This window comes from Neomonachus schauinslandi, chromosome 10, assembly GCF_002201575.2.
Source record: "Neomonachus schauinslandi chromosome 10, ASM220157v2, whole genome shotgun sequence".
Lineage (NCBI taxonomy): Eukaryota > Metazoa > Chordata > Mammalia > Carnivora > Phocidae > Neomonachus > Neomonachus schauinslandi.
The window spans coordinates 2,348,370-2,374,189 of NC_058412.1; the positions used below are offsets into that span (position 1 = coordinate 2,348,370).

Consider the following 25,820-nt stretch of genomic DNA (forward strand, 5'->3'; position numbering starts at 1 on the left):
TTCTTGTCCTGGATGTTACAGCATTTTATGATTAGAACCTCTGATGTGGAGATGGAGAGAGTACCCTCCCTTTTGCCATGTTCTGCTCCCAGGGGACAGAATTTCAGTGAGTTTCTACAGAAGTGTGGGCTCTGCGTGTCTGAAAGGCACTAGTGGGGACGTCGGGTCCTGGCCATTGTCAGCATCTGCTGCATCCCTGACCTGGTGTCCTTCATGCATGTGCCAACCAGCGAAGGACTGGGGGCCGTCAGGTGGAAAGCCCCTGCTGGACTCCTCAGAGCCCAGACTGGGAGGCAGAAGGATGCAGGAAACATGACCTGTTAGTAGCCAAACTTCGCCCCTTTCATGTCTCTTCAGAACCTTGACGATCATTTCCATAAAATACCCCTCCTTTCCATTGTGCCTTCTGTAAATCTGAGAGCTGTTTTGAAGCGATGAGAGGCACAGTATTTCCAAATTATGTGAAAGACATCTCTTTCTGAAGCATGTATAGAAATCTCAGGGGACAGTATTGGCTTATGGATTCTTCCTGGCAAAGAAGCATATCCCTAAAGCTACTTTTTTTTTTTGACACGAGCCAAAACATCGGTGATTCTCACTTCCTTTGACGGACATTCTTTTTTTCTACTGTGGACCATTTACCTTGCAGCATGTGCTCCATGCTTTAGATTGGTTTGCTAGAAATTCCACTAGATGGACCCAAATATCCATTCAAACGCAGTGTCTTTTCTACAAAGACCTGATCATGTTTGCCGGGAGACCTTGTAAGTATAAAAACAAGCAAACAAAATAGCTGCTGCGGGTTCCAGGGTCTTCAATGTACCAGGGAGAAAGGGGTTTCTCCTTCTCACAGATGGGGAGCTGGGGTGGCGGGGAGCCGGGCTGGTGGGGTGGTGGGGGTGGCTTGTTTGAGCACGCGCCGGATTCGGAGAGAGAGCCCGGTGCTCCCCTGACTGTCTGGGCCTCCTCAGAATTGAGCTGGTCCAGACCACGTGCATTTGAAGTGTGGAGGCTGAGGCTCGGATTTATGTCCTGCTTCTGCCACTAAGCGAAGCAGCATCACGTGGGACCCATTGGGTCACTGTCATCACCGTCATCAGCCACTGACTAAGGTCCATTCCTAAGTCCATGTGCTATTTCCTATTTTTAAAAAATTTAAAATATTTCCTATTTTAATAATTTAAAATATTTCCTATTAAACTTTAATGAGCACCATAGGGGGGTGCATTGAGTAGTAGTTTTATGCCTTTAACTTCTCTTACTTCAAATTATTTTAAAAAATTAACTACTTTTTGTGGCCAGAGTAACCTATGCCCATGGTAGATAAATACATAGCTTTGAAAGGTATGCGTTAAAAGTAAGCATTCCTCCCACTTTATATCCCTAGATCTGTAGTGACTTCCCTGGAGGCAACTGCTGCTAACGACTTCTGGGGGATCCTTATAGGACAGACTCACTGATGCAAGCGTATGGATCCTACAGATACTGTTGTGTCTCCTCCTTTTTTTCACCACACAGCGTATCTTGGAGATGGTTCCTTATGAGCAGATATGGATAAGCTGTGCTTTAAAAAACTGGCTACATAGTTTTCCAAAATTCGAATATGCCCTAATCTAACCATGCTGGGCTTTGGCCGTGCGTCCAGGGGCTCCTGCCTGCCCATAACCTCTCCCTCGAAACTGTTCTTGGGTATTTAGGTGGGGTCGGTTGGCCATCCAGCTACCTGGAGTGCTGGGTGGCAGATGGACGGATGCTTGAATTGTGGATAGCAAGAAGGTCTAGTTCGTTCTTCAGCTCAACCAGCAAACTTGGGGAGATGTGTTAAGTCCAGCACACCCTCTGAACTTGCAAGTTCCTAATTTATAAATTGGAGATAACATTTCTTTCCTTTCTTTGTCTTTAAAAATTAAAATATTCATATGGGTAGTTTTTCTCATTTTTACAGTCTTATTATAAATAAATGTGGAAATCTAGAACACTGTAAAGAATAAAATCAAAATCCCTCATCCTACTTCTCAGATCCTACTTGTAGCCTGAAGGACACTCACTTTTCATGTTCTCTTCGTAGCTTCTGTTGTGGTTTTTTTTTCCAGCATTAATTATATTTGACCATTTCCCCCCCTGTAAATACAAATCCTGCATAAACAATTTTAAACTGCTGCATAATGTGTTATTGTACGGCTGTGTCACAGTTTATTTGACCATTTCTCAGTACCTGGATACATAGGTGCTTTTCATATTTTTGTTTCTATAAATAATCCTATGGGAAACGTCTTTATATATGAATCTATTTCATTTCCATGGGTTGGACTTCACCAGTCAGATTTCCTCAGTCTAGGGGGTATAGCTCAGTGGTAGAGCATTTGACTGCAGATTTCCTCAGTCTATGTGACCAGCTCGCCCTTGAGGGAGAGCGTGACACTTTTATCAACAGCTCCAGTGTGTGTGTGTGTGTGTGTGTGTGTGTGTGTTAGTCTGCTGGCACTGCCACAGTTTGGGGGGGGCGACACAGTTCAGTTCATAAGAGTGCCTATTTCCCCACACTCAGGATAAGAGTGCATGTTAAGTATCTTTAAAAATTTAGACAAAAGTACAGCATGACCTTGTCTATTTTTTTTTTAAAGGTTTTATTTATTTATTTGACAGAGACACAGTGAGAGAGGGAACACGAGCAGGGGGAGTGGGAGAGGGAGAAGCAGGCTTCCTGCGGAGCAGGGAGCCCGATGCGGGGCTCGATCCCAGGACCCTGGGATCATGACCTGAGCCGAAGGCAGATGCTTGACGACTGAGCCACCCAGGTGCCCAGTGTGACCTTGTTTAAACACTTCTCTTTTATTCCTAGTAGTAATCTATGTTTGGAAAGACTTTTGGAAAACATTTAGGAAAGCCAAGCGATGGAAACATTATAGCAAATCTTTATTGTAGGAGTGCTATCACATAAATGCATTGTCATATAACTTGCACAGAATCTTTTGTAGGGTTTATTTTGGGGCAGTATTTTACATATAGAAGAAGGTGATCTCTGCATGGATTGGAAGCCCCTTGCCACAGAGCATTGGGAAAGAAAACCGATTCTTTGTATTTTGCACAAACGAATTAAAGTTTATATTTGCTCTGAAAGAAAAAGACGTATTCATCCAATTTTAAATTATTTACATTGTAGGAAAAACAACAACAATAAAACAACAGTAACCATAAATAATAATGTAAAAAATTGAAAACTAGAGTTGTAAAATTGAGCTCCTTAATGTTAAATACTATTTATTACTTCTAGACTTACACCAGGTGGCAGGGCCTCATTCACAGTAGAACTTTGCACCGAGTGCTCTCCCCACGGCTGGCCCCCTGCCCGACACAGAAAAAAATAAAATAAACCCGCTGGGATCATGGTGAAGCTGCCTTAAGACTGCAAAAGTGAAATCAATGGTTTCTGTTATCTTTTTGGAGGATTGCACATTATTTCCTTTGGGACGCTATCTTGGCTCCGTGGGAAGGGAAAATAACTGCACTTTTAAAGGCAAAATTCTCCCTTTGTTTGCCAAATGGGCACAATTTTCTTCCATTTTACTCACCACAGTGGAAGCATATTATGTAAAAAGTGGAGTTGTGTCCTGTTCATCTGGGCATTTGATAGTCTACGAAAAGATGCCTCCCTGCAGTATTGCTGTGTCCCCAGGCTTTCAGCATTGAGCTGCTTGGTGACGGTCCTCGCGGGTCAGGCTGTGTGTGTGAGGGCCGCCTGGTCCATCGCATGCAGCTTATAGTTCTGGAATTAGAGGGCTCTCTTTGAATTTCCAATGTTTCCCCTCAAGTGTAAGGCACTAATGAACGCTTTTTTTTTTTTATTCTTACAGTGTTTTCACAAATGGAAGACTATTTATCCCACCTGTAAAAATTATCATACCCAAATTCAGTCTGATGGAATGGAATAGTGTGCTGGCCATGATTGGGGAGAAAGTCTTCCCTCTAGGAGGCGTGCGAAAGTAAGGCTCTGTCACCTGGGGGAGACCGGGTCACAGCGTGGGAATGTCCTCTCTGGACCAGCAAGGCCTCCAACCCTACATCATTAACTCTGATTTTAATTCTTTGGAACAGACAATATTTACTGTCTTTTTACCATACTTATTTTTATTTTTATTTATTTATTTAAAAGATTTTATTTATTTATTAGAGATAGAGAGCACAAGCAGGGGAGGGGCAGGCAGAGGGAGAAGCAGGCTTCCCACTGAGCAGGGAGCCCGATGTGGGACTCGATCCCAGGACCCTGGGACCATGACCTGAGCCGAAGGCAGACGCTTAATAACTGAGCCACCCAGGTGCACCCCCCCCCCGTACTTATTTTTAACCAATTTGTTTCATTTTTCATTCAACACAGTTTATTGAACATCTGCCATGTGCTAGGTGTGGTGAATGGGTGAATGAGGACATGGGGATGGGGAGAGGTGGGGTGGACAGAGGTGGGGTGGACAGAGGGGGGACAGAGGTGAGGTGGCCAGGGGGATGGGGGGAGGCGGGGTAGCCATGGCTGGTTGTGGGAGTGAATCCCGAGACAGGTTGGTGGACTTAGACCACGGGCCTGGTGTGGATCAGTGGGCCACAAGGAGGGAGCTGTGGGAGCAGCCAGGCTGGCAGGCTGCAGAAAGAAAGGTTAAGGCTTCAATATTGGGAACACCGCTGGGGATGAGAAGGCCCAAAGTCTTGCGTGGGAGTGGGCTGAGAAAGTGTAGGGAAGACACAAACTTTCAGAGTTGAAAAGGCAGAGATGTGGAATGATGCTGATTGTTGGAAGTATCATCTTTACGGACAGTGATGGTCCCCAGGTGGTAGGCATTGGGGTAGAAGAGCCAAAACATTTATTACTCCTATTTCACTTGCTGTCAGTTATCTCTCTTGGGGGATAAATTCAAATGTAAACGATTGATTTACAATCAACAATTGTGGCACCAATGATGAAGACTGAGCCTATCTTGTGAGCGGGACATCAGCTGTTGGGCACGTAGAGCTGTGGGGTAGTCGTTAATCTAGTTAGGGTGGTGAGTCACCACATGACCCTACACGTGCTGGGGAAGTCAGAGGGTACCTAAAAGTCAGTACTGTGGGTGCCCAGATGATTCCAGAACGCAGTTATAAATATCAGTGTGTTACTCTCAAACAAAGAGCCCATCATTGTGCGGAGCAGACTGACTTGTGTGAGCTTTTGGAAGGAGCCGGAAGCAGTGGTAGAATTAATCACACGTATCACATGTGAAATGGCAGAGGCAAAGCAGGCAAGGAAACAGGATGTTCAGTGGGAAAATAGGACATTAGATTAATAAGCTTTTGATTTTTTCTAATCAATCAATCTAATCAACCAATTCTTTATGGTTGAATTTAGAAAAGGTGCAGAGCTTAGGAATGAAAGAAATGCTGGAAGTACAAAGGGTAAGTTTATTTGTTCTCATCACTGCGTGAAAAGAACACTTAACCTGAGAACAGACGTTCAAGCAAACATACAAGCAACGAATCTCGTCCTTGCAAGGCTCCCGTTGCTGGGGGAAGCCCTGAAGCTCTTTCGGTGTGTCTGGGACATTTGACTTGAGCTTTTCCAGGGCCCTTTTTCCCTCCAGATCTGGCACTGTTGAGAGCTCATTCCCTGCATCCACCTCCCTCCACCTGAGCTGTCCGCTCATGCATCCCCTTCCTTGTTTCTGCTGATGGAGCCAAGATTCTCCTGGGCCCCAGAACCAAACCCAGACTCCATCTCCTCCAGCTCCTTGGCCTCCCGCTCAACAACCCCGTCACGGTGCTTGTGATCCACAGTTTGAATTTTGGATTATCCCAAGTAGGATTTCTTTGATCTAACTTTTTTTTAATGACAACCCAAACTGTGCCGAGGTGCGTGGTCACCCTGCTCCACGTGATGCCTCGTGGCGTCTCCTGGAGTTGCTTTTCCTTTCATTTAGCTCCTTCCTGTAGAGATGCTCTCGGTGTGAGTCAGTGCGACGGTATTTTAGCGGGCCTTCCCATTTCCATGCTAGCTTCAAAGTTCTTTCCTTTCAGGTTTTGAAAACATCACTTCCTTGTGTTGGGCCGTCGGTGCGGCTCTGACCCCTTTGCTCCCTGCTCCTCCGGGGAGAGCCCTTCTGGACGCTCGTGTGCATTCCTGGATGTCTCCCTAATGTGCCCACATGTGAGTTTTCTGGTGGTCTCTCGTTTTTGACGCCTATTGACTCAATTTGAGGTCCTCCCTCTTTCTTTAATCCTGTGAAATGCATCTTCATTATTCCTATACATTTTTCTCCCTTTCTACGTTTAGGTTTTTTTTTGAGATTCTTATTTTTGGGCTGTTGGCACGCCTCCTCATCCTCCTTTCCCGGCTTTTCTCTTATACATGTTGTTTCTCATGCCGCTTGCCTCTGGGAGACCCTGTCAGTTTTGTCCTCCCAACAGCGGCTCGAGCCATGTCTGTATCTCTTCTGCTGGGCGCCTCGTCTCCATCACTCAGTATTCACATCCGTATTTTTGCTTGTTTCTTCTTTATGCTTTCTTGTTGTTTCATATTGGTAACTTCTCCTCTTATTTCATTTACAGTATTTTTCATGTTTGTATTAAATTCTTGGTCCATCTGCTCCAACACTTCTGCTTCTGGGGGCTGCACCAAACGTTCCATGGTGGAGCCTCGATGGCCAGCGCCAGAGGAGGGGACACCATCCTCCAGCCCGCACGGCCTGGCTGCCCCTCGGTCGCATCTGCCTCCCTCCCCCCTTGCCTGCTGCCGGCCTCTGTGCCTCCCCGACTTACCCCTGGGGATGCTTGCACTAGCTGTTTGGGTCCTCCAGTGCGGTGACGCACCGAGTGTCCCAGGACAGGGGCCACGGCAGGAGGGGAACAGAGTTCCCAATGTTGTGCTCCTTGTCGCGGCCACCTGCTGCCCACGTGGCTCTCCGGGGGCTTCTCCCTGTGGTCGCCTGTCCGGAAGGTCTTCTCGTTGCTCCAGGGCTGGTCTAAGGTGGCCATTCTCACGGGGCTCCCAGAGCAGCGGCGGCAGCGGCGGGGTAAGCTGGGCACTTGTTAGACATGAGTGTTCCGGCCTCATCCTAGGCTCACGGAACCGGAGGCCCTAAGGGCGGGGCCCGGCTGTCTGCGTGTCAGCAAGCCTTCCAGGTGGTTCTGGCACTAAGGTTTGAGAAGGACTGATGGGGGGGGGGGGAGAACGGTTCGGTGGCTTTGACCTCCTCAGCGTGCCCTTCTCCTCTTCCCAGTCTGGAGATCGCTGCTCTGACTCCTGATGGCCTTGCACACCCTTGTTGTGGCAGCCCGAGCCTCCTGTCACGGGCCGGGCTCCTTCCTCCAGCAGCTGCGTCGGCGTGGTGCGTCCACGACGGTCTGCTGACTGTTGCTGGCACCTAGCTCTTCTCTGCTCTCCCATGGCAGTCTCCCATCACTGTGGTGAACTCAATGATCAATTCCTCTCCCTAGAATATTCTAGGCTCCAGAATTCTCTGTGCAAGTTCTGTGTGTGCCTTTCCCCTTCAGTGAGAGTCAACCCCTGCATTCTGGCCTTTGGCCCAGGCCCCTCCTGCTACCCCAGATGGCTTTACCCGTCTTCCCATGAGGAAACCTCCCACCCTCCTCACCCCACGGCTTGCCCCCGCCTCTGTGAGGCCTACACTTGAGTCCGGTTTTCCTCCTCTTGGAAGTCTGGATCTTTGCCCTTCGCTGGTCATATTTGGTTTATAGGTTTGTGTACAAACCCTGACTTTGGGGGTAGCAGTGACTTCCTTACTCATAGTTATATCCAACACAGTGCCCACCTCGTTGTCCAGTGCATAAAGATGCTCAACACTGAGTGAATTGAATCATTTCTTACATGAATGAATGAGTGAATGAATACTTGCCAAAAAAGAGTACAGAATAAAAGGGAGACAAATATTAGTCTTTTGGTGCTTATAAAAAGGCGTATTATTTGCTAATAAAATACCACTCTGTTTTCCAGGTATTGTTATAACAATATAAGCCAATTTGTATTAATTTTTACTGTTATTAAAATTAATTGAACACCAACCAAGAGCTTAAAATGTTCTCAAGGGCCTCTGAGTACTTGTACATAATTAAAAATATACTTTAATTAAAAAACCTAAAAATGGAAAACAAGCCTAACCTTGGAAGGGCAGCTCCGATGGGCTTTAATTCGCCCATTTGGATTACGCTTTCCTACGCTTTCAGTGCGCGCCGGTAGCCCACATCCCGGTCATATTGTCTGCAGAAATGCCCCCAGCCCTGATTTCACTGCTTGAAGTCTCCAGCCGCTTCTTGCTCTGTTCACAGATTATTTACCATGAATGGGCATCTCTTGGACAACTCAAAGGATCTGCAAGACAACCACTTCTATGTTGCCGCAGGACTGGAGACCTTCAAATATTTCCCTTACTGGAAATCCTCCAAGGTGCCCAGTGAGGTCCAACAGTGAGCACATTTCTTACCTTTCCCTCCCGAGTTGGTAGAGTTTGCCTTTTCCCCCAGTACCGCCCCCAAGTACAGCCTGTTCAGCTCTTGGCTGTTTTTCTGGAGTGAAACTTGATATTCTCATTTTATATAGGACACAGTTTTGGATTTTCACAGTGAGGCACGAGGACCCCTGTTGTGTGATGTTGTCACAAGGACAGTGAGCCCTTGTGTTGAGCGAACTGCCGGTGGGGGGACACTGGGGGTCTCAGACAGAAAGAGCCTCAGCCTGCAAAACACATTGGCCCCGGCACACAGTCGTGGTAGCCCAGCCTCCATCCAGCGCCTCGTTCTGTTTTCTTCCTTTGGCCGGCTTCCCCTGACCTGGACTCCGGAGTTGGTGTGGGGTGGCGGGCCCTACTGATGAAACCAGTGGTGATGGTTATAGTGGATCCTGGCCCAGGCTAACGGGCTGCACCACGGTGTGTGTATTTGTGCACTTGCGGGAACGTCTACAAGGAAGATGAAAGCATTGGCGGAGTCCCCCTCCTGTCCAGAGAACTAGAAGGTTGGCTGTCCCTTCCTGGGGCAGTTTGCTCACTCTCCTGCTTGCCATCTGAATTTGGCCAAGTTCTTGTGATTAGTGCATAATGTTCTCCTGTGGGCTCCTGCCTGAGGGACGCCCAGTGGCTTTACTGTGAAGAACAGCCCAGCATTGGGCCCTGACCTGCTTGCCCAGAGTCCTGCATGGATGCTCACATAGACAGGTGTGGACTCTGTCCATCTGCAGTTCTCACCATTCAAGGACCTTGAAGTCCCCTGATGAGGTGGTCTGACTTACGTTCCCAGGGCACAATTGCACTTGGTCCTTCCTTAGAGAGACTTTGGTGGTTATTAGTCTGGGGCCCTCAGCAGCTGCAGCTCCTAATGGGCTCCTCTGTGTCCATACTGGGTGTCCAGGTTCAGTGGTGGGCCAGGGTCAGGAAGGAGGTGACCTGCAAGACTGTGGAGTTCAGCGGTATGTACTGATCCAAATCCTTGATTTTTGTCCCAGATTAAAGCCCCGGTATTAGGGCTGAGTCTGATTTCTTTGCCTCTGGGTCCTGTGGGATGACAGGCAGACCGCCTTGGATATGCCTGCCAGCAGACCGTGAGCCCCGGGGGACTGTGCGCTGCCAGCCACGCCCTTTGTCACCTGCCCTGGAAGGCGGGGCTCTGCTCCTCCCTATTTTGGTACTTGGGTGTCAGGCGCCTCCCTGCAATGTACACGTAGCCCTCCTTCTAGGAGGCTGTGGGACGCGGTGTGTGACTTGGGCACCCAGTCCCCGTTCCTGCCCCGAGGGAGCTCCTGATTTCCAGGGCTGGCTGGGAGGAGCGGTTTCCTGCTGATGGTGGGATTTTGCAGCCTTGACTGCTCAGCCCCATGGCTGTGTTTGAACTACGTGCAGTCATAGCAACTATGTGAGGGCCTGTCAGGGACCTTCCCTGCAGCTGCTTCTCCACCACGCTTCTCATGGTCATTATCTTGAGCAAAGAAAAAGAGGTGTCAGTGTTCGTCAGATGGTTTCACCTGCATGCACCCCGTAAGTTCCCTGGCCCAGAGCCTGGGAAGCTGAGACACCTCCCGGGAGATATCTGTTTGCACTCACCTGCTGTTAGGGTTTCTACTTTGAGGCAGAGAATGGCTTCTTTTGTCCTGTCCATAGACAATGACCCCACAGCCGATGGTTAGATTGGGGTCCTGCCACATGCCTGGCAAGCAGGGCTATTTCCTGATTTTATCCACTTGCTAATTCATTGCTGATTGTCCTAACTGCATGGTGGGTAGAAATACCTTAGGGGCTGTTGAGCTGAGATGCACGGCCCTCTCTGCTCCCATGTCCCCTGCTCCCCACACGAGCCCCTGGCTCTCCATGTGTTTTGTTTTTCCCTGTCACCTGTTCATGTGTTGAACCCTGAACCGGGTCTATTGGTTGCTTAAATACCTTTCTCCCTCACCAAAGAGGAAACGAGTCCACAGAGTTGCTAAGAGACTGAAGTCTGTTCCCCACCCACGATGTGGACCCGGGAGGTGCCCTTCTGCTGGAGAGCGGGGTGCCAGAGCGTTCCGCCCCGTGCGTAGCACCGGCGGGTTCAGCCCCCATACAGAAGAATTAGGAGTGGGGTGTGCATCCCGGGCCGCATCAGAGCAAAAGGTGGCAGTTAGACAAGGGGTCTGTCAGTGGTGGGAGGAGGCTGGGCTGGATTTTGGATGGGCTTGGAGTCTCTGTTCTTCCACTGGTCAGGGTGCGGCATTGACTAAACCCTCATGTCCCTGAGCCGTGCTTCCTCTCCAGCCCAGGGAGAGCAGGACGCATGTACCACGGGTCCCTGTGAGAGTTGCATGAAAAACCTGTGTTTGTGTGAGTGACTGTCAACTGCCCGAAACCTCAAACGTGTTAGGATGTCCCCCCACGACCGTATACAAGCTTCAGGGCAGAAGGTGCCTGTAAACATGGTGCCACTCACCCTGATAGAAATGGAAATCCATCGGACTTTCCAAGGTCTTGAGGAAGGAGACTGAGCCAACCTCAGTGGGGGCCCCTTCCGTTCTGAGGCGGGGAAATGCCGTTGATGTGAGCTCCTGATGAAGGGGGTACTGGATGGGCCTTCCACGGGGCCTTGCCCTCCTGAAAGCCAAGGCTACAGCCTACAATTTTAGAAAGATGTTTTTTGGCTGACTTTTGCAGATTTATAGCTGACTCTTTTGTCTTTCAGAAAGTATGCAGACATCGAGAAATACTCACGAAGAAAGAAAAAAGTAAGTCCTTTTCGGGGTGCCTGGGTGGCTCTGTTGGTTCGGCGTCTGACTCTTGATTTTGGCTCAGGTCATGGTCTCTTGGGATCGAGCCCCATGTTGGGCTCCGTGCTGAGTGTGGAACCTGCCTGGGATTCTCTCTCTCCCTCTGCCCTTGACTGCTCATGCTCTTTCTCTCTAAAAAAAACCCCAGTAAGTCCTTTTCACACAGTGAAGATGAGAACGGTGCTTGGGGACACGTGACAAGGACGCCCCCAGGCCAGCCCCGGCGGTGGGGCCCGGAGCTTCCGGGCTGTGTGTGCAGCCACGAGACGTGGCTCAGAGCATAGGGACAGACAGGAGGGAGAGGGGCCAAGCCTGGTGTGGCCGCCCTGGGCCTGGGGGCAGCAGGGAGGGGGCACGTCAGGTGCAGAGGTGGGAAGCGCTCACTGTGTGTGTGCTTATCTGCATGTGGTGTGACACAGCACGAGAAGAGCGGCCAGCAAGTGTCAGGATACGGGCCTGGGAAGGCAGGCAGAAGCCAGATCTTGGCGGCCATACGGGTCTTACCGCCCGTGTGTGTGATGACCACATACCCCCACCCATCTTATAAAAACGCTGTTTCAGTGGCTCCCTGACATTACTATTCATTCAGGAAAGCTGTTGAGCGCCTACTCTCTGCCCGTCCCCAGCTTTTAGCCCCTTTGCTCAGGCACCTCCCTCTGGAGGCTCATCAGCCACATATTGACACCCCCCCCCACGTATTGACCTATTCTTTCCCAACATCTCACGGCCAGCCCTCGACGTGGCTTTTCTCCTGGTGCAGTTCAGATTTCGTAACTGCCATCTTAGCCACTGTCTTGGAAATACTTTGGCTTCCTTACCCTCTGAACCACCCCAGTATTTGCCTGGCAAGAGTCCAGCCTTGGATGAGCCCAGCCCCTTGCCTGTCCACACTTGCACTGAAGGAGCTCAGTGTCGCTGGAGGTAATGACACAGCTGACCTGACTCTACCCTGAGCTCACAACTGCAGTCCTCATCCTACCACCTTCACTGAAAAAGCCCTACTGCTAAAAAATGCTCTTCGGAATACACTTTGCTCAATTTTGTGAGGGATTTTTGCGTGTCTATTCATAATGAGATTCGTCTCCAGTGCTGCTTCTTCATGTGGTCCTTGTCTGGCTTTGGCGTCAAGGTTTTTCTGAATTGACTCTGGTTATTTTGGTAACTTCCTGAGCTGAATGATCATCTTATTTATTTTCAGTTTTCTTTCTCTATGGATCGCCTTTAGTATTAAGCGTTTGTTGGGTGAATGAGTGAACGAGAACCGTCGAGAACACAGAACCAATAGACACGATTCTGCCCTAAGGATGAGCTTCATCGCGTGTGATCAGACGACACAGACTTGTTTCATGATAAAACGTTTGTGTGAATGAGTCTCATGCATAGGGTGATGGTTTGCAGGAAAGGGTAATCGACCCATGGAGATCCACAAATGGGGCACAGGTCCTAACGTGGCTCAGAGAAGGGGGCAGATGTTCCAGGTGGAGAAGGAGCCAACGTGGATGTACAGAGTTTTCTCAGCTGTGGGCACTGAGTTTGAATGTTGAAACTTAGCCTGAGTGGTACAACCTTGGAATCCCATATTTTAATGGTGTGGGAAGCCTCTGAGCATAGAGAACGGAGCCAGGAGTCCGAGGTCATTTTGTTATGTCCTCATTTCATTATGTTGTTCTGACTCTGGGTCCTGATAGGTAGGGATAGTGTTTTCTTTTCCTTTTATTAAATATTTGTTCTATTTGGTCTAAAATTTGGGACATGTTTGTTCTGATATCGCCTATAGTTCTTTCTCTTCTCTTTTGGAAAGTGATCACTGGGAAGTTAACAGGTTTTAAGGATGATACATAACATTAAGAATCTTTAAACGGAATCATCACAAACATGCATACCCTGCAATGCAAATAAAGAGTGTTATTTTAGAAAAAATAAATCTATGATTGAAAATATTCCATGATGTATGACAAGGCATGTAACAACAGAGCAAACACATTTTATTCCAGAAAAAACGGGAATTCCTAAAAGAATACAACAGGTATTGATTTTAACAAAGGTTGATGTAAAATCTCTGCGTTTGTTGTGTTAATGCCTGTCAAGGTATTTTACCTTATTCATTGTTCCCCGTGTGGAGGTCTACTTGGTATGTTGAGCTGAGAATTCAGTACTTATAAACTTTTGCCCCATGTGAAGAACAGGTGCATTTTTGAGGATGAAAACTAGCCCAGGCTTCTCTGGCTGCATGAGGCTGGGTTTTATTTTATTTTAATTTGTTTTGTTTTGTTTTATTTTATTTTTTGAGGCTGGGTTTTAGAATTAGTCACAGCAACCATATTATGGTAAGTACGATTGCTTCTTTATGTGCGTGTGCTAGGCTTTCCACGTCTCTTACTAAACTTCTTTGATTTGTTTTCTGTGGGAAGTGGGGTGCCTCCTACGTAGATGGCCTCTGACTGCTGCTGTTAGCGGTCATGTGTGGTTTCGCTGTCGTCACGGTGAGCCCGTCTCTTCAGCTGAGGTGTGTGCATGGTTGGCATGCTACACGTGTTGAGCGTCGTTGCTGCAAGTCCTCAAGATGATGTTGATATGATTCAGAATCGAAGTGAAAAATTATATTCCCAGAAAGGTACAAAGAACAGCAATTTTATGCTAGTGGAGTACATTCTTTAATTCTTTATATTTTTCCAAAGGAACAACCAACTCTTTTATGAACCTGAGAAAGGAAGTTACTGTGTGCAGCTGAAGATACAGGCTCAGTAATCTATTACAGTGTAACGAGCCATGCCCTAGGGGATTAACACAGAGATGTTTTATTATTTGTCTATGTCCTGCGTGTTGGCTGGGTGGGTCTTGGGCCAGTTGCACCAGGCTTCCTTACAGGCTGCGTTTAGCTGCAGGGGTTGCTGGGCTGCAAGGTCTAGGCTGGCTTTAGGAGCACGTCTGGACGTTGGTGCTGGTCATCGTCCCTGTGGTTGCAAGGTTCCGGGAGGTAGAGAAAGAGACCCTCCCTTAGTGGAGGCATGCAGTCGATATGCACACCTCATCTGCATCCAGAGAGGGGGTTTGGTGGCCAGGAAGCACTCTGCCACATTCGTCCACCACGTCTTATTACTGAGGCAGATGCAGAAGGCTTGCTTCCCGTGCTCCAGGCAAGAAAGCACCAGCCTCGAAATGTGCGGAGCAGCTTGGAAGAAAATTCCAGAGATCATAGTGGTGCGCTCTGTCCACACTGCCTGGCAAAGCACAGACATACTCAGCTCCAATGCAGAAATGGCTCAAAAGAGCCCGACTCTGGGTGTAGAATCTTGAGAGGAGTCGAGCAATTTATTTCTGTGGCCTTGTTCTCTTGCTTTACATCCAGATGTGCTATGTGATAAAAATCTGTGTCTAAAAGTTCTGAAAGGGCTGTTTAGTAGAAAACAGAACTTCCAGGTAACAGGGAAGCCATGTGACATAGTTTAGCTGGTAATTTGCTTTGTTTCTTAGCGACATGTAAAATAACCACGTGTCTTATGATTCATGGCATTTGATTCCATGAAATGAGAAGAAACATAATGGCCAGGAGCACAGATGTCTGGGTGACTGTAGATGTGGGAATGTTGGAGAAGCCGCTGGGGCTCCAGGTGTCCATTAACTTGAGCCGTGACTGTTGAGTCCTAGGAAATTAACTGAGTGAACCTATTCTTATTTCGTTAGATAAGATTCAGTTTTCAGCAACTCATTTACCGTGACTTTGGATCTATTACTTTCCAAGGAAGTGAGGCCAATTTAATAAATGTTTAAAACAGCTTTCCTATATTAAAATGAATATTTTAATGTGCAAGGCTCTGTAAAATGTCAGTAAATAATTAATAAGCATTGTATTTATATCACATCCACAACCAGAATGTTAATATTACCTACTTCTCTTTTGGGCATAGAGTGCAAATGTCGGTAGTGAACAGAAACGAACAGGAGATAAAACATTGACAAATTAAAGGCGCCTGTGTGTGCTTTTGTGTGCACACGGGTGTGAAACAGTCAGAGAGATGCACACCACGGGACACCCACACTTTAATGACCAGGACTGAACTGTAAAGTGCAGCGTGGAACAAGTGTGTTGGAGCTGACACTTGCAGCTAATAACATCAAGACCGTAGCAGTATCACACACCATCCAAGGCTGCATTTGTGTCTCCTCCTAGTGGCCTGAAGAGGCAACAGTCAGGTTCAAATGTCAGCTAATGTTCCACTTTATTAATGCTTGGCATAGGGCCTGGTTCTCTGATGGCGGACCCTGGCCCACTTGGAAGCAGGACATTCACTCCGGAAGCTGGTGGAGGTCTTCAGCGTGCAGCGCTGGCTTTCCTCCTGGGAGTGGCCCGACTCTGAACTCAGCTAGGTGGTTGCTGTTCCTCCACTAGACAAACTCTCTACTTCATCCACATTACCTTGGGGGGCTGCATTTCATGTGCCTGAGCAAGACTATCTGTTACAACAGCATTGAAGTTCGGCTAGATCGAATGAAATAGGCTCCAGAGAAAAATGATAGTCCCCACAGCACTGCAGAGAAATGAACACAGTGTGCCTCGGGTATGTTTCCTGAGAATGTTTTTAATGGCGGAAAAGATTAATGAAATGGAAAAGTAGCACCTGACACCTTTGTAGGGCACTCGCGTTGATTTCGGACTCGGGACTCAGGGCAGGGAGGAGTGGGGACAGCAGTGATGCCTAGACGTTTCCTTGTGTGGGGAAGCCACAGATTCTCTGTTTTCCTGCTCAATCTGTTGTGTCTGAGAAACACTGTAAATCTGTGTGGCTCTGACAATGAGAGGCACGCAGTGTCCACTGCATGGCAAACGTTGTGTAAAGGTGAAGGCGGCCCCGTCCTGCCCTTGGGGAGCGCAGGCCAGTGGGGAGCTGGTGGGCAGAAGCTGCAGGTGCATGGTCGTGGGGCTGGGAGTGTGGACGAGGGCTCCTCTGTGTGGGACACAGTGACATAGGAGCAGGACCAGCATCTGAGGAGGTGGTGGCTCTGGAGAAACACCTGGGGTGTCCCAGGCAGGTTGGGACAGCAGGGCGTGTAGAGGTCACCTCATGGGTGTGGGAAGGCAGGCTGGGCCAACGGTGTAGCCGACCCTGCACCTCCCATACCCTGCACTCCGGCAACCCTTCCCCGGTCTTTCTTTTTTAAGATTCCATTTATTCATTTGAGAGAGAGAGCCCATGAGCAGGGGGGAGAGGCAGAGGCAGAGGGAGAAGCAGGCTTCCTGTTGAACAGGGAGCCTGACGCGGGGCTTGATCCCAGGACCCTGGGATCATGACCTGAGCTGAAGGCAGATGCTTAACCCACTGAGCCACCCATGCACCCCAACCCTTCCCCTGTCTTTGTCCTATTCTTCTTTTCCTACTTTCCCCCACATCTTCTTACGCAGTTCAAGAGATCAGCAAAGATTTACTAAGCAACTGTTGGGATTACTTCATTGGGCATGGGTCTGTGTTGGGAGGTCACTGTTTGCTTGGACCCAGGAATGCAAAGGGCAGGGCCTGTGTTCTGGTGATGACATGCAGGTGTTCCAGGAACGTGGCATAGGGACTCTAAGCTCAGCTTGCCCTGGGATTGGAAGGCAGGGAGGAAGGGCATCGCAGGTGGAGATGAGCTAGAAGGTGGGCAAAGCCTGAGCAGGAAATAGACTGGGAATGTAGGCGGGCTTAGACTGAAAGGTCACAGCACTGAGCTGAGGCACTTGGACACCATCCTCAAGTTGTGACAGCTCCTGTGAGCATCTGAAAGGCACAGGGGGATGAGATTCATACCAGCACCGTTCACTTACTCACTGGGCAAGTATTTACTGAGAGCTTTCTCTGTGCCGCCCGGCTCCGGGCTCTGGGAATTCATCATTAGACAAACATCTCTAGCCCCGTGGAGCTTCCAGCATTCTAGTGGTGAGACGTAAGCAATAACCATCCTAAATAAGTCACCACACATGGAGGTTGCCCTCAGTGCTGGGGGCACAGGATGAAGGGGAAGAAGAGAAATGGGTGTGCAGGTGAACAAGGTCAGGCTGTCCTTGAGGAGACAGACGGCCCCAAACCACGGCTCAGGCTCAGATTGACGAGAAGCCAAACCAGTGTGGCTCTGGGTTTCACTGGATGTCGTAGAAATAAGGAGCTTGTAGAAACTCGCATTCCCATCAGGTACATTGGTAAGGTATGAGATTAAACAATGAAATCAATTTATTGAACTTACGGGTGCTCTTCATCTGCCGTCTCGCCGGCCCGAAGCTCTGTGTGGGCACCCTTCCAGGTCGGTGTGGACCAGCTCATCTCCTCGTGGCGGGGCCGGTGGCCGGTGGCCGGTGGCCAGGCTGCAACGGTCTTGGCTTTTGCTGTGTGCTTTGCTCTGCATCAGGGTTGCTTTGTGTCCTTGTGAGGAGGGTGGGACTCTTCCTGTGTCACTGTCCTTCGGCTAGTACTTCAGCGGTAACAGTAAATACAGGGTGTCTTGTCATAGAGGCTGAGGATCAGGAAAATGGTTGCAAGAAATAGATGAATCCCAACCCCCAGCTGCCCCCAAAACACAAGCAGCGCGCCCTGTGTTCTGTTTCTAAGACCAGTTTTGCCAAGATCTGTTTCCTATACGTATGAGCATGATTTCAACTTTTAGGAAAGCCCGTTGAAGTAGGTAGAAAGATTTCACTTGGTTCTTGTATTTGGTTGCGGGATTATTTTATACACTTTAATTTCTGCAAGGATAAAACAGCCGGTCGTTTGCCTCATAAATATACTGATGTTATAGGGAGGTGCCATAGAGAGCTCAGGAGAAATCTTGATTTATATAGTTCTGCCTGTGTTCAGTAAAGACAGAAAACAGGAAAACTGGAAAGGTGGTTTGTATTATGAAGAGTTTTTGGGACGGAGCTGGGATGATGCTCAGAATTAGCTCATCTTCCACTGTGATCCCCTCCTGCTCGGTCATTACTGTCTGCAGATTTTTTTTTGGGACCATCTGAGTTTCCCTTTATCTCAGTCCAAAACAAACCTACCACATGTTTAATATCCTTTTATCAGAGATGCTGTGCCTTGCTCAGAGGTTCCAGTGGGAATAGTTTTGTAGGTGTTGAAAACAGTGATTTTTGGGGCACCTGGGTGGCTCAGTTGTTAAGTGTCTGCCTTCGGCTTGGGTCATAATCCCAGGGGCCTGGAATTCAGCCCCTCATCGGTCATATGATAGCCTCCCTGCTTGGCGGGAAGCCTGCTTCTCTCTCTCCCCCTCCCTCTGCTTGTGTTCCCTCTCTCCCTGTGTCTCTCTCTGTCAAATAAATAAATAAAATCTTAAAAAAAAAAAAAAGACTCATGGTACACTGCTGTTCCTCACATACTTTTTATTCTTAATTTGTACCTTAGGAGGATTCCAAAGGAAAAGAACCTCATAAATACGACAACATTCCCCATAAGGAACAGGATTCTGTTTTTTATGCCAAAGAGGGAAAGAAGAAAATGCTAGTAGAACCTTTAATGCAAAGCGGCGCAGGTAATGTGAATTTCATTTGGCTGTGGGCATTAAAAAGTGCTACCATTTGAAGAATATGTTTTTTTTTTTCTTCCGGGCCAGTTTCATACTGCAAAGATATGGCTTGTAACTGTCTGATTTTAAAACTTCACTAGTGACAATCTGATTTATTAATGAGACATTCAGCTCCAGGGGCCGTGGTAGTGAGAGGAGAGAAACAAAATCCTAGTGATGAAGGCAATGGGCTTCTCCACCGAGGAAGCCCTCCTAGATTGATGCAGGAATTCTATCCTCTCTGTGAACATCTGGGTGGGCGTGCTCTCCCCTGAGGACCAGTGACACAGCAAACAACCTGTGAACAAATCAGCCTTTGGGGGAAAACATGAAACTCAAATCCACCTGAACTGTTTGGGTTTACTTTTTTTTTTTTTTAATAAAAAAAGTAGCATTTTTTTTATTATGTTATGTCAATCACCATACATTACATCATTAGTTTTTGATGTAGTGTTCCATGATTCATTGTTTGTGTATAACACCCAATGCTCCATTCAGTACATGCCCTCCTCAATACCCATCACCAGGCTAACCCATCCCCCCACCCCTCCCCTCTAGAACCCTCAGTCTGTTTCTCAGAGTCCATAGTCTCTCATGGTTCGTCTACCCCTCCGATTCCCCCCCTTCATTTTCCCCTTCCTGCTATCTTCTTCTTCTTCTTTTTTTTAACATATAATGTATTATTTGTTTCAGAGGTACAGGTCTGTGATTCAACAGTCTTGCACAATTCACAGCGCTTACCAGAGCACATACCCTCCCCAGTGTCTATCACCCAGCCACCCCATCCCTCTCACCCCCACCACTCCAGCAACCCTGAGTTTGTTTCCTGAGATTAAGAATGCCTCCTATCAGGGGCGCCTGGGTGGCTCAGTCGTTAAGCGTCTGCCTTCGGCTCAGGTCATGATCCCAGGGTCCTGGGATCGAGCCCCGCATCGGGCTCCCTGCTCGGCAGGAAGCCTGCTTCTCTCTCTCCCACTTACCCTGCTTGTGTTCTCTCTCTGGCTGCCTCTCCCTGTCAAATAAATAAATAAAATCTGTAAAAAAAAAAAAAGGAATTCCTCATATCAGTGAGGTCATATGATATATGTATTTCTCTGATTGACTTATTTCGCTCAGATTAACACCCTCCAGTTCCATCCACGTCGTTGCAAATGGCAAGATCTCGTTCCTTTTGATGGCTGTATAATATTCCATTGTGTATATATACCACTTCTTCTTTATCCATTCATCTGTCGATGGACATCTTGGTTCTTTCCACAGTTTGGCTATGGTGGACATTGCTACTATAAAAATTGGGGTGCACGTACCCCTTCGGATCCCTACGTTTGTATCTTTGGGGTAAATACCCAGTAATGCAATTGCTGGGTCGTATGATAGCTCTATTTTCAACTTTTTGAGGAACCTCCATACTGTTTTCCAGAGTGGCTGCACCAGCTTGCATTCCCACCAACAGTGTAGGAGGGTTCCCCTTTCTCTGCATCCCCTCGAACATCTGTCATGTCCTGACTTGTTAATTTTAGCCATTCTGACTGGTGTGAGGTGGTATCTCATTGAGGGTTTGATTTGGATTTCCCTGATGCTGAGCAATGTTGAGCACTTTTTCATGTATCTGTTGGCCATTTGGATGTCTTCTTTGGAAAAATGTCTGTTCATGTCTTCTGCCCATTTCTTGATTGGGTCATTTGTTCTTTGGGTGTTGAGTTTAAGAAGTTCTTTATAGATTTTGAATGCTAGCCCTTTATCTGATATGTCATTTGCAAATATCTTCTCCCATTCCGTCGGTTGTCTTTTGATTTTGTTGACTGTTTCTTTTGCTGTGCAATAGCTTTTTATCTTGGTGAAGTCCCAATAGTTCATTTTTGCCCTTGCTTCCCTTGCCTTTAGCAATGTATCTAGGAAGAAGTTGCTGCGGCTGACGTCAAAGAGGTTGCTGCCTGTGTTCTCCTTTAGGATTGTGATGGACTCCTGTCTCACATTGAGGTCTTTCAACCATTTGGAGTCTATATTTGTGTGTGGTGTAAGGAAATGGTCCAGTTTCATTCTTCTGCACGTGGCTGTCCAATTTTCCCAACACCATTTGTTGAAAAGACTGTCTTTTTTCCATTGGACATTCTTTCTTGCTTTGTCAAAGATTAGTTGACCATAGAGTTGAGGGTCCATTTCTGGGCTCTCTGTTCTGTTCCATTGATCTATGTGTCTGTTTTTGTGCCAGGACCATACTGTCTTGATGATGACAGCTTTGTAATAGAGCTGGAAGTCTGGAATCGTGATGCCGCCAGCTTTGCTTTTCTTTTTTCAGCATTCTTCTGGCTATTTGGGGTCTTTTCTAGTTCCATACAAATTTTAGGATTATTTGTTCCATTTCTTTGAAAAAAGTGGATGGTATTTTGATAGAGATTGCATTGACTGTGTAGATTGCTCTAGGTAGCATTGACATCTTCACCATATTTGTTCTTCCAAGCCATGAGCATGGAACGTTTTTCCATTTCTTTGTGTCTTCAATTTCTTTCATGGGTATTTTATAGTTTTCTGTGTACAGATTCTTTGCCTCTTTGGTTAGATTTATTCCTAGGTATCTTATGGTTTTGGGTGCAATTGTAAATGGGATCAACTCCTTAATTTCTCTTTCTTCTGTCTTCTTGTTTGTGTATAGGAATGCCACGGACTTCTGTGCATTGATTTTATATCCTGCCACTTTACTGAATTCCTGTATGAGTTCTAGCAGTTTTGGGGTGGAGTGTTTGGGGTTTTCCACATAAAGTATCATATCATCTGCAAAGAGTGAGAGTTTGACTTCTTCTTTGCCAATTTGGATGCCTTTGATTTCTTTTTGTTGTCTGATTGCTGTGGCTAGGACTTCTAATACTACGTTGAATAGCAGTGGTGATAGTGGACATCCCTGCCGCGTTCCTGACCTTAGGGGGAAAGCTCTCAGTTTTTCCCCATTGAGAATGATATTCGCTGTAGGTTTTTCATAGATGGCTTTTATGATATTGAGGTATGTACCCTCGATCCCTATCTCTGAAGAGTTTTGATCAAGAAAGGATGCTGTACTTTATCAAATGCTATTTCAGCATCTGTTGAGAGGCCCGTATGGTTCTTGTTCTTTTATTAATGTATTGTATCAGATTGATTTGCTGATGTTGAACCAACCTTGCAGCCCAGGGATAAATCCCACTTGGTCGTGGTGAATAATCCTTTTAATGTACTGTTGGATCCTATTGGCTAGTATTTTGGTGAGAATGTTTGCATCCATGTTCAACAGGAATACTGGTCTGTAATTCTCCTTTTGGATGGGGTCTCTGGTTTTGGGATCAAGGTAATGGTGGCCTCATAAAATGAGATGGGAAGTTATCCTTCCATTTCTATTTTTTGGAACAGTTTCAGAAGAATAGGTATTAATTCTTCTTGAAATGTTTGGTAGAATTCCCCTGGGAAGCCATCTGGCCCTGGGCTTTTGTTTGTTGGGAGATTTTTGATGACTGCTTCAATTTCCTTAGTGGTTATAGGTCTGTTCAGGTTTTCTATTTCTTCCTGGTTCAGTTTTGGTAGTTGATACATCTCTAGGAATGCATCCATTTCTTCCAGATTATCTAATTTGCTGGCATATGGTTGCTCATAATATGTTCTTATAATTGTTTGTATTTCTTTGGTGTTGGTTGTGATCTCTCCTCTTTCATCCATGATTTTGTTGATTTGGGTCCTTTCTCTTTTCTTTTTGATGAGTCTGGCCAAGGGTTTATCAATTTTATTAATTCTTTCAAAGAACCAGCTCCTAGTTTCATTGATGTGTTCTACTATTCTTTTGGTTTCTATTTCATTGATTTCTGCTCTGATCTTTATTATTTCTCTTCTGCTGGGTTTAGGCTTTATTTGCTGTTCTTTCTCCAGCTCCTTTAGGTGTAGGGTTAGGTTGTGTATTTGAGACCTTTCTTGTTTCTTGAGAAAGGCTTGTATTGCTATATACTTTCCTCTTAGGACTGCCTTTGCTGTATCCCAAAGATTTTGAACAGTTGTGTTTCATTTTCATTTGTTTCCATGAATTTTTTAAATTCTTCTTTAATTTCCTGGTTGACCCATTCATTTTTTAGTAGGATGCTCTTTAGCCTCCATGTATTGGAGTTCTTTCTGACTTTCCTCTTGTGATTGAGTTCTAGTTTCAATGTACTGTGGTCTGAAAATATGCAGGGAATGATTCCAATCTTTTGGTACTGGTTGAGACCTGATTTGTGACCTAGGATGTGATTTTTCTGAAGAATGTTCCATGGGCACTAGAGAAGAATGTGTATTCTGTTGCTTTGGGATGGAATGTTCTGAATATGTCTGTGAAGTCCATTTGGTCCAGTGTGTCATTTAAAGTCTTTATTACCTTGTTGATCTTTTGCTTAGACAATCTGTCCATTTCAGTGAGGGGGGTGTTAAAGTCCCCCACTATTATTGTATTGTTGTCGATGTGTTTCTTTGCTTTTGTTATTAATTGGCTAATATAATTGGCTTATCCCATGTTAGGGACATAGATATTTACAATTGTTAGATCTTCTTGTTGGATAGACCCTTTCAGTAGGATATAGTGTCCTTCCTCATCTCTAATTATAGTCTTTGGCTTAAAATCTACTTTGTCTGATATAAGGATTGCCACCCCAGCTTTCTTTTGGTGTCTATTAGCATGGTAAATGGTTTTCCACCCCTTCACTTTCAATCTGGGGGTGTCTTTGGTTCTAAAATGAGTCTCTTGCAGACAGCATATCGATGGGTCTTGTTTTTTAATCCAATCTGATAGCCTGTGTCTTTTGATTGGGGCATTTAGCCCATTTACATTCAGAGTAACTATTGAAAGATATGAATTTAGTGCCATTGTATTGCCTGTAAGGTAACTGTTACTGTATATTGTCTGTGTTCCTTTCTGGTCTATGTTGCTTTTAGGCTCTCTCTTTGCTTAGAGGACCCCTTTCAATATTTCTTGTAGGGCTGGTTTTGTGTTTGCAAATTCCTTTAGTTTTTGTTTGTCCTGGAAGCTTTTTGTCTCTCCTTCTATTTTCAATGACAGCCTAGCTGGATATAGTATTCTTGGCTGCATATTTTTCTCATTTAGTGCTCTGAATATATCCTGCCAGTCCTTTCTGGCCTGCCAGGTCTCTGTGGATAGGTCTGTTGCCAATCTAATGTTTCTACCATTGTACAGATCTCTTCTTTAGAGCTGCTTTCAGGATTTTCTCATTGTCTTTGAGATTCATAAGTTTTACTATTAGATATTGGGGTGTTGACCTATTTTTATTGATTTTGAGAGGGGTTCTCTGTGCCTCCTGGATTTTGATGCCTGTTTCCTTCCCCAAATTAGGGAAGTTCTCTGCTATAATTTGCTCCAATATACCTTTTGCCCCTCTCTCTCTTTTTTCTTGTTCTGGGATCCCAATTATTCTAATGTTGTTTCGTCTTATGGTATCGCTTATCTCTCGAATTCTGCCCTCGTGATCCAGTAGTTGTTTATCTCTCTTTTTCTCAGCTTCTTTATTTTCCATCATTTGGTCTTCTATATCACTAATTCTCTCTTCTGCCTCATTTATCCTAGCAGTTAGCGCCCCCATTTTTGATTGCACCTCATTAATAGCCTTTTTGATTTCTACTTGGTTAGATTTTAGTTCTTTTACTTCTCCAGAAAGGGTTTCTCTAATAACTTCCATGCTTTTTTCAAGCCCAGCTAGTATCTTTAAAGTGATGATTCTGAACTCTAGATTTGACATCGTACTAATGTCCGTATTGATTAGGTCCCTGGCAGTTGGTACTGCCTCTTTTTTTTTTTTTGATGTGATTTTTTTCCATCTTTTCATTTTTTCCAGAGGACAATAGATGAATGAGAGAACAAAATGCTAACAGGGTAACAATGACACCAGAAAAATATACACTAAAGAAATCAGAAGAGACCTGAAACCAGGGGGAAAAAAAGGGAAAGAAAGAAAAAAGAGAAAAAAAAAGAAAAAAAAAGATAAAAACAAACAAACAAACAAAAAACAAACAAAAAACAAACCAGAATATGATCAAATATGATCAGGCTGGTACATAGATCAGTGCCACACTCTAGATTTTGGGCGTATTTTGGTCTGTTAGAAGAAAGTGCCTCCCAAAATTTTAAAGAAAGAAAAACTTATATATGTACAAAAATAAGGGTAAATACAATGAAGGGATGGAATATGACTGTAAAGATGAAAATTATAAAAGATTTTTTAAAAGGAATTGATAAGACAAGAAGTTGGTTGAAAAAAGAAAGAAAAGGATTTAAAAAAAGAAAAAAAGGATCAGGCAGGAGACTAGAACAAAGCCATACACTAGAGATGTAGGGTATATTTTGGACTGTTAGAAGAAAGTGTATTCCAAAATTTTAAAGAGAGAACAACTTACATATATATATATATATATATATATATATATATATATATATATCAAAAATAAGGTTAACTACTATGAAGCGATAGAATATGACTCTAAAAATGAAAAATAAAAAAGATTTTTAAAAAAGGGATTGCTAAGATGTTGGTTGAAAAAGGGAAAAAGAAAAATTCAAAAAAAAAAAGAAAGTTAAAAAAAAAATTAACTTTGAAAGACTACAGAATCATGGTAAAAAAGCCATGGATTCTATGTGCAGTATTCCCCTAGCGTTGGAGTTCTGCTCTTCTCATCCATCGGTAAACTTGGTCTTGGCTGGCTGTTCTTGCTGATCTTCTGGGGAGGGGCCTGTTGCTGTGGTTTCCAAATGTCTTTGCTGGAGGCGGAATTGCCCCGCCCTTGCCCGGTCCGTGCTAAGTAATCTGCTCGGGTTTGCTCTCGGGGGCTTTTGTTCCCTGCGAGCTTTCCGTACAGCTTTGGAGGCGGAGAGTGAAAATGGCGGCCTCCCAATCTCCGCCCCGGAGGAGCCGAGAACTCGGGGCCCTGCTTCTCAGTGCGCCCCTAGAGAAAAACCGTCAGTCACTCCTGTCTCCCCGGTCTCCGGCTGCACTCTGTGCTCACCCGGCCTGTGACCGCGCGT

At 46.0% G+C, this 25,820-nt stretch overlaps 1 protein-coding gene across 1 annotated transcript in view; it reads left to right on the plus strand.

The window, feature by feature from the left end:
* The window catches only part of DCDC2C (doublecortin domain containing 2C), a 110,979-nt gene that overhangs the window by 31,101 nt on the left and 54,058 nt on the right, over positions 1-25,820 (plus strand). Inside the window, exons 4-7 of the mRNA XM_044918902.1 lie at positions 3,855-3,983; positions 8,308-8,445; positions 11,182-11,224; positions 18,640-18,766. Of these exons, the coding sequence (XP_044774837.1) occupies positions 3,855-3,983; positions 8,308-8,445; positions 11,182-11,224; positions 18,640-18,766 (437 nt within the window). The remainder of the gene's footprint in view (positions 1-3,854; positions 3,984-8,307; positions 8,446-11,181; positions 11,225-18,639; positions 18,767-25,820) is intronic.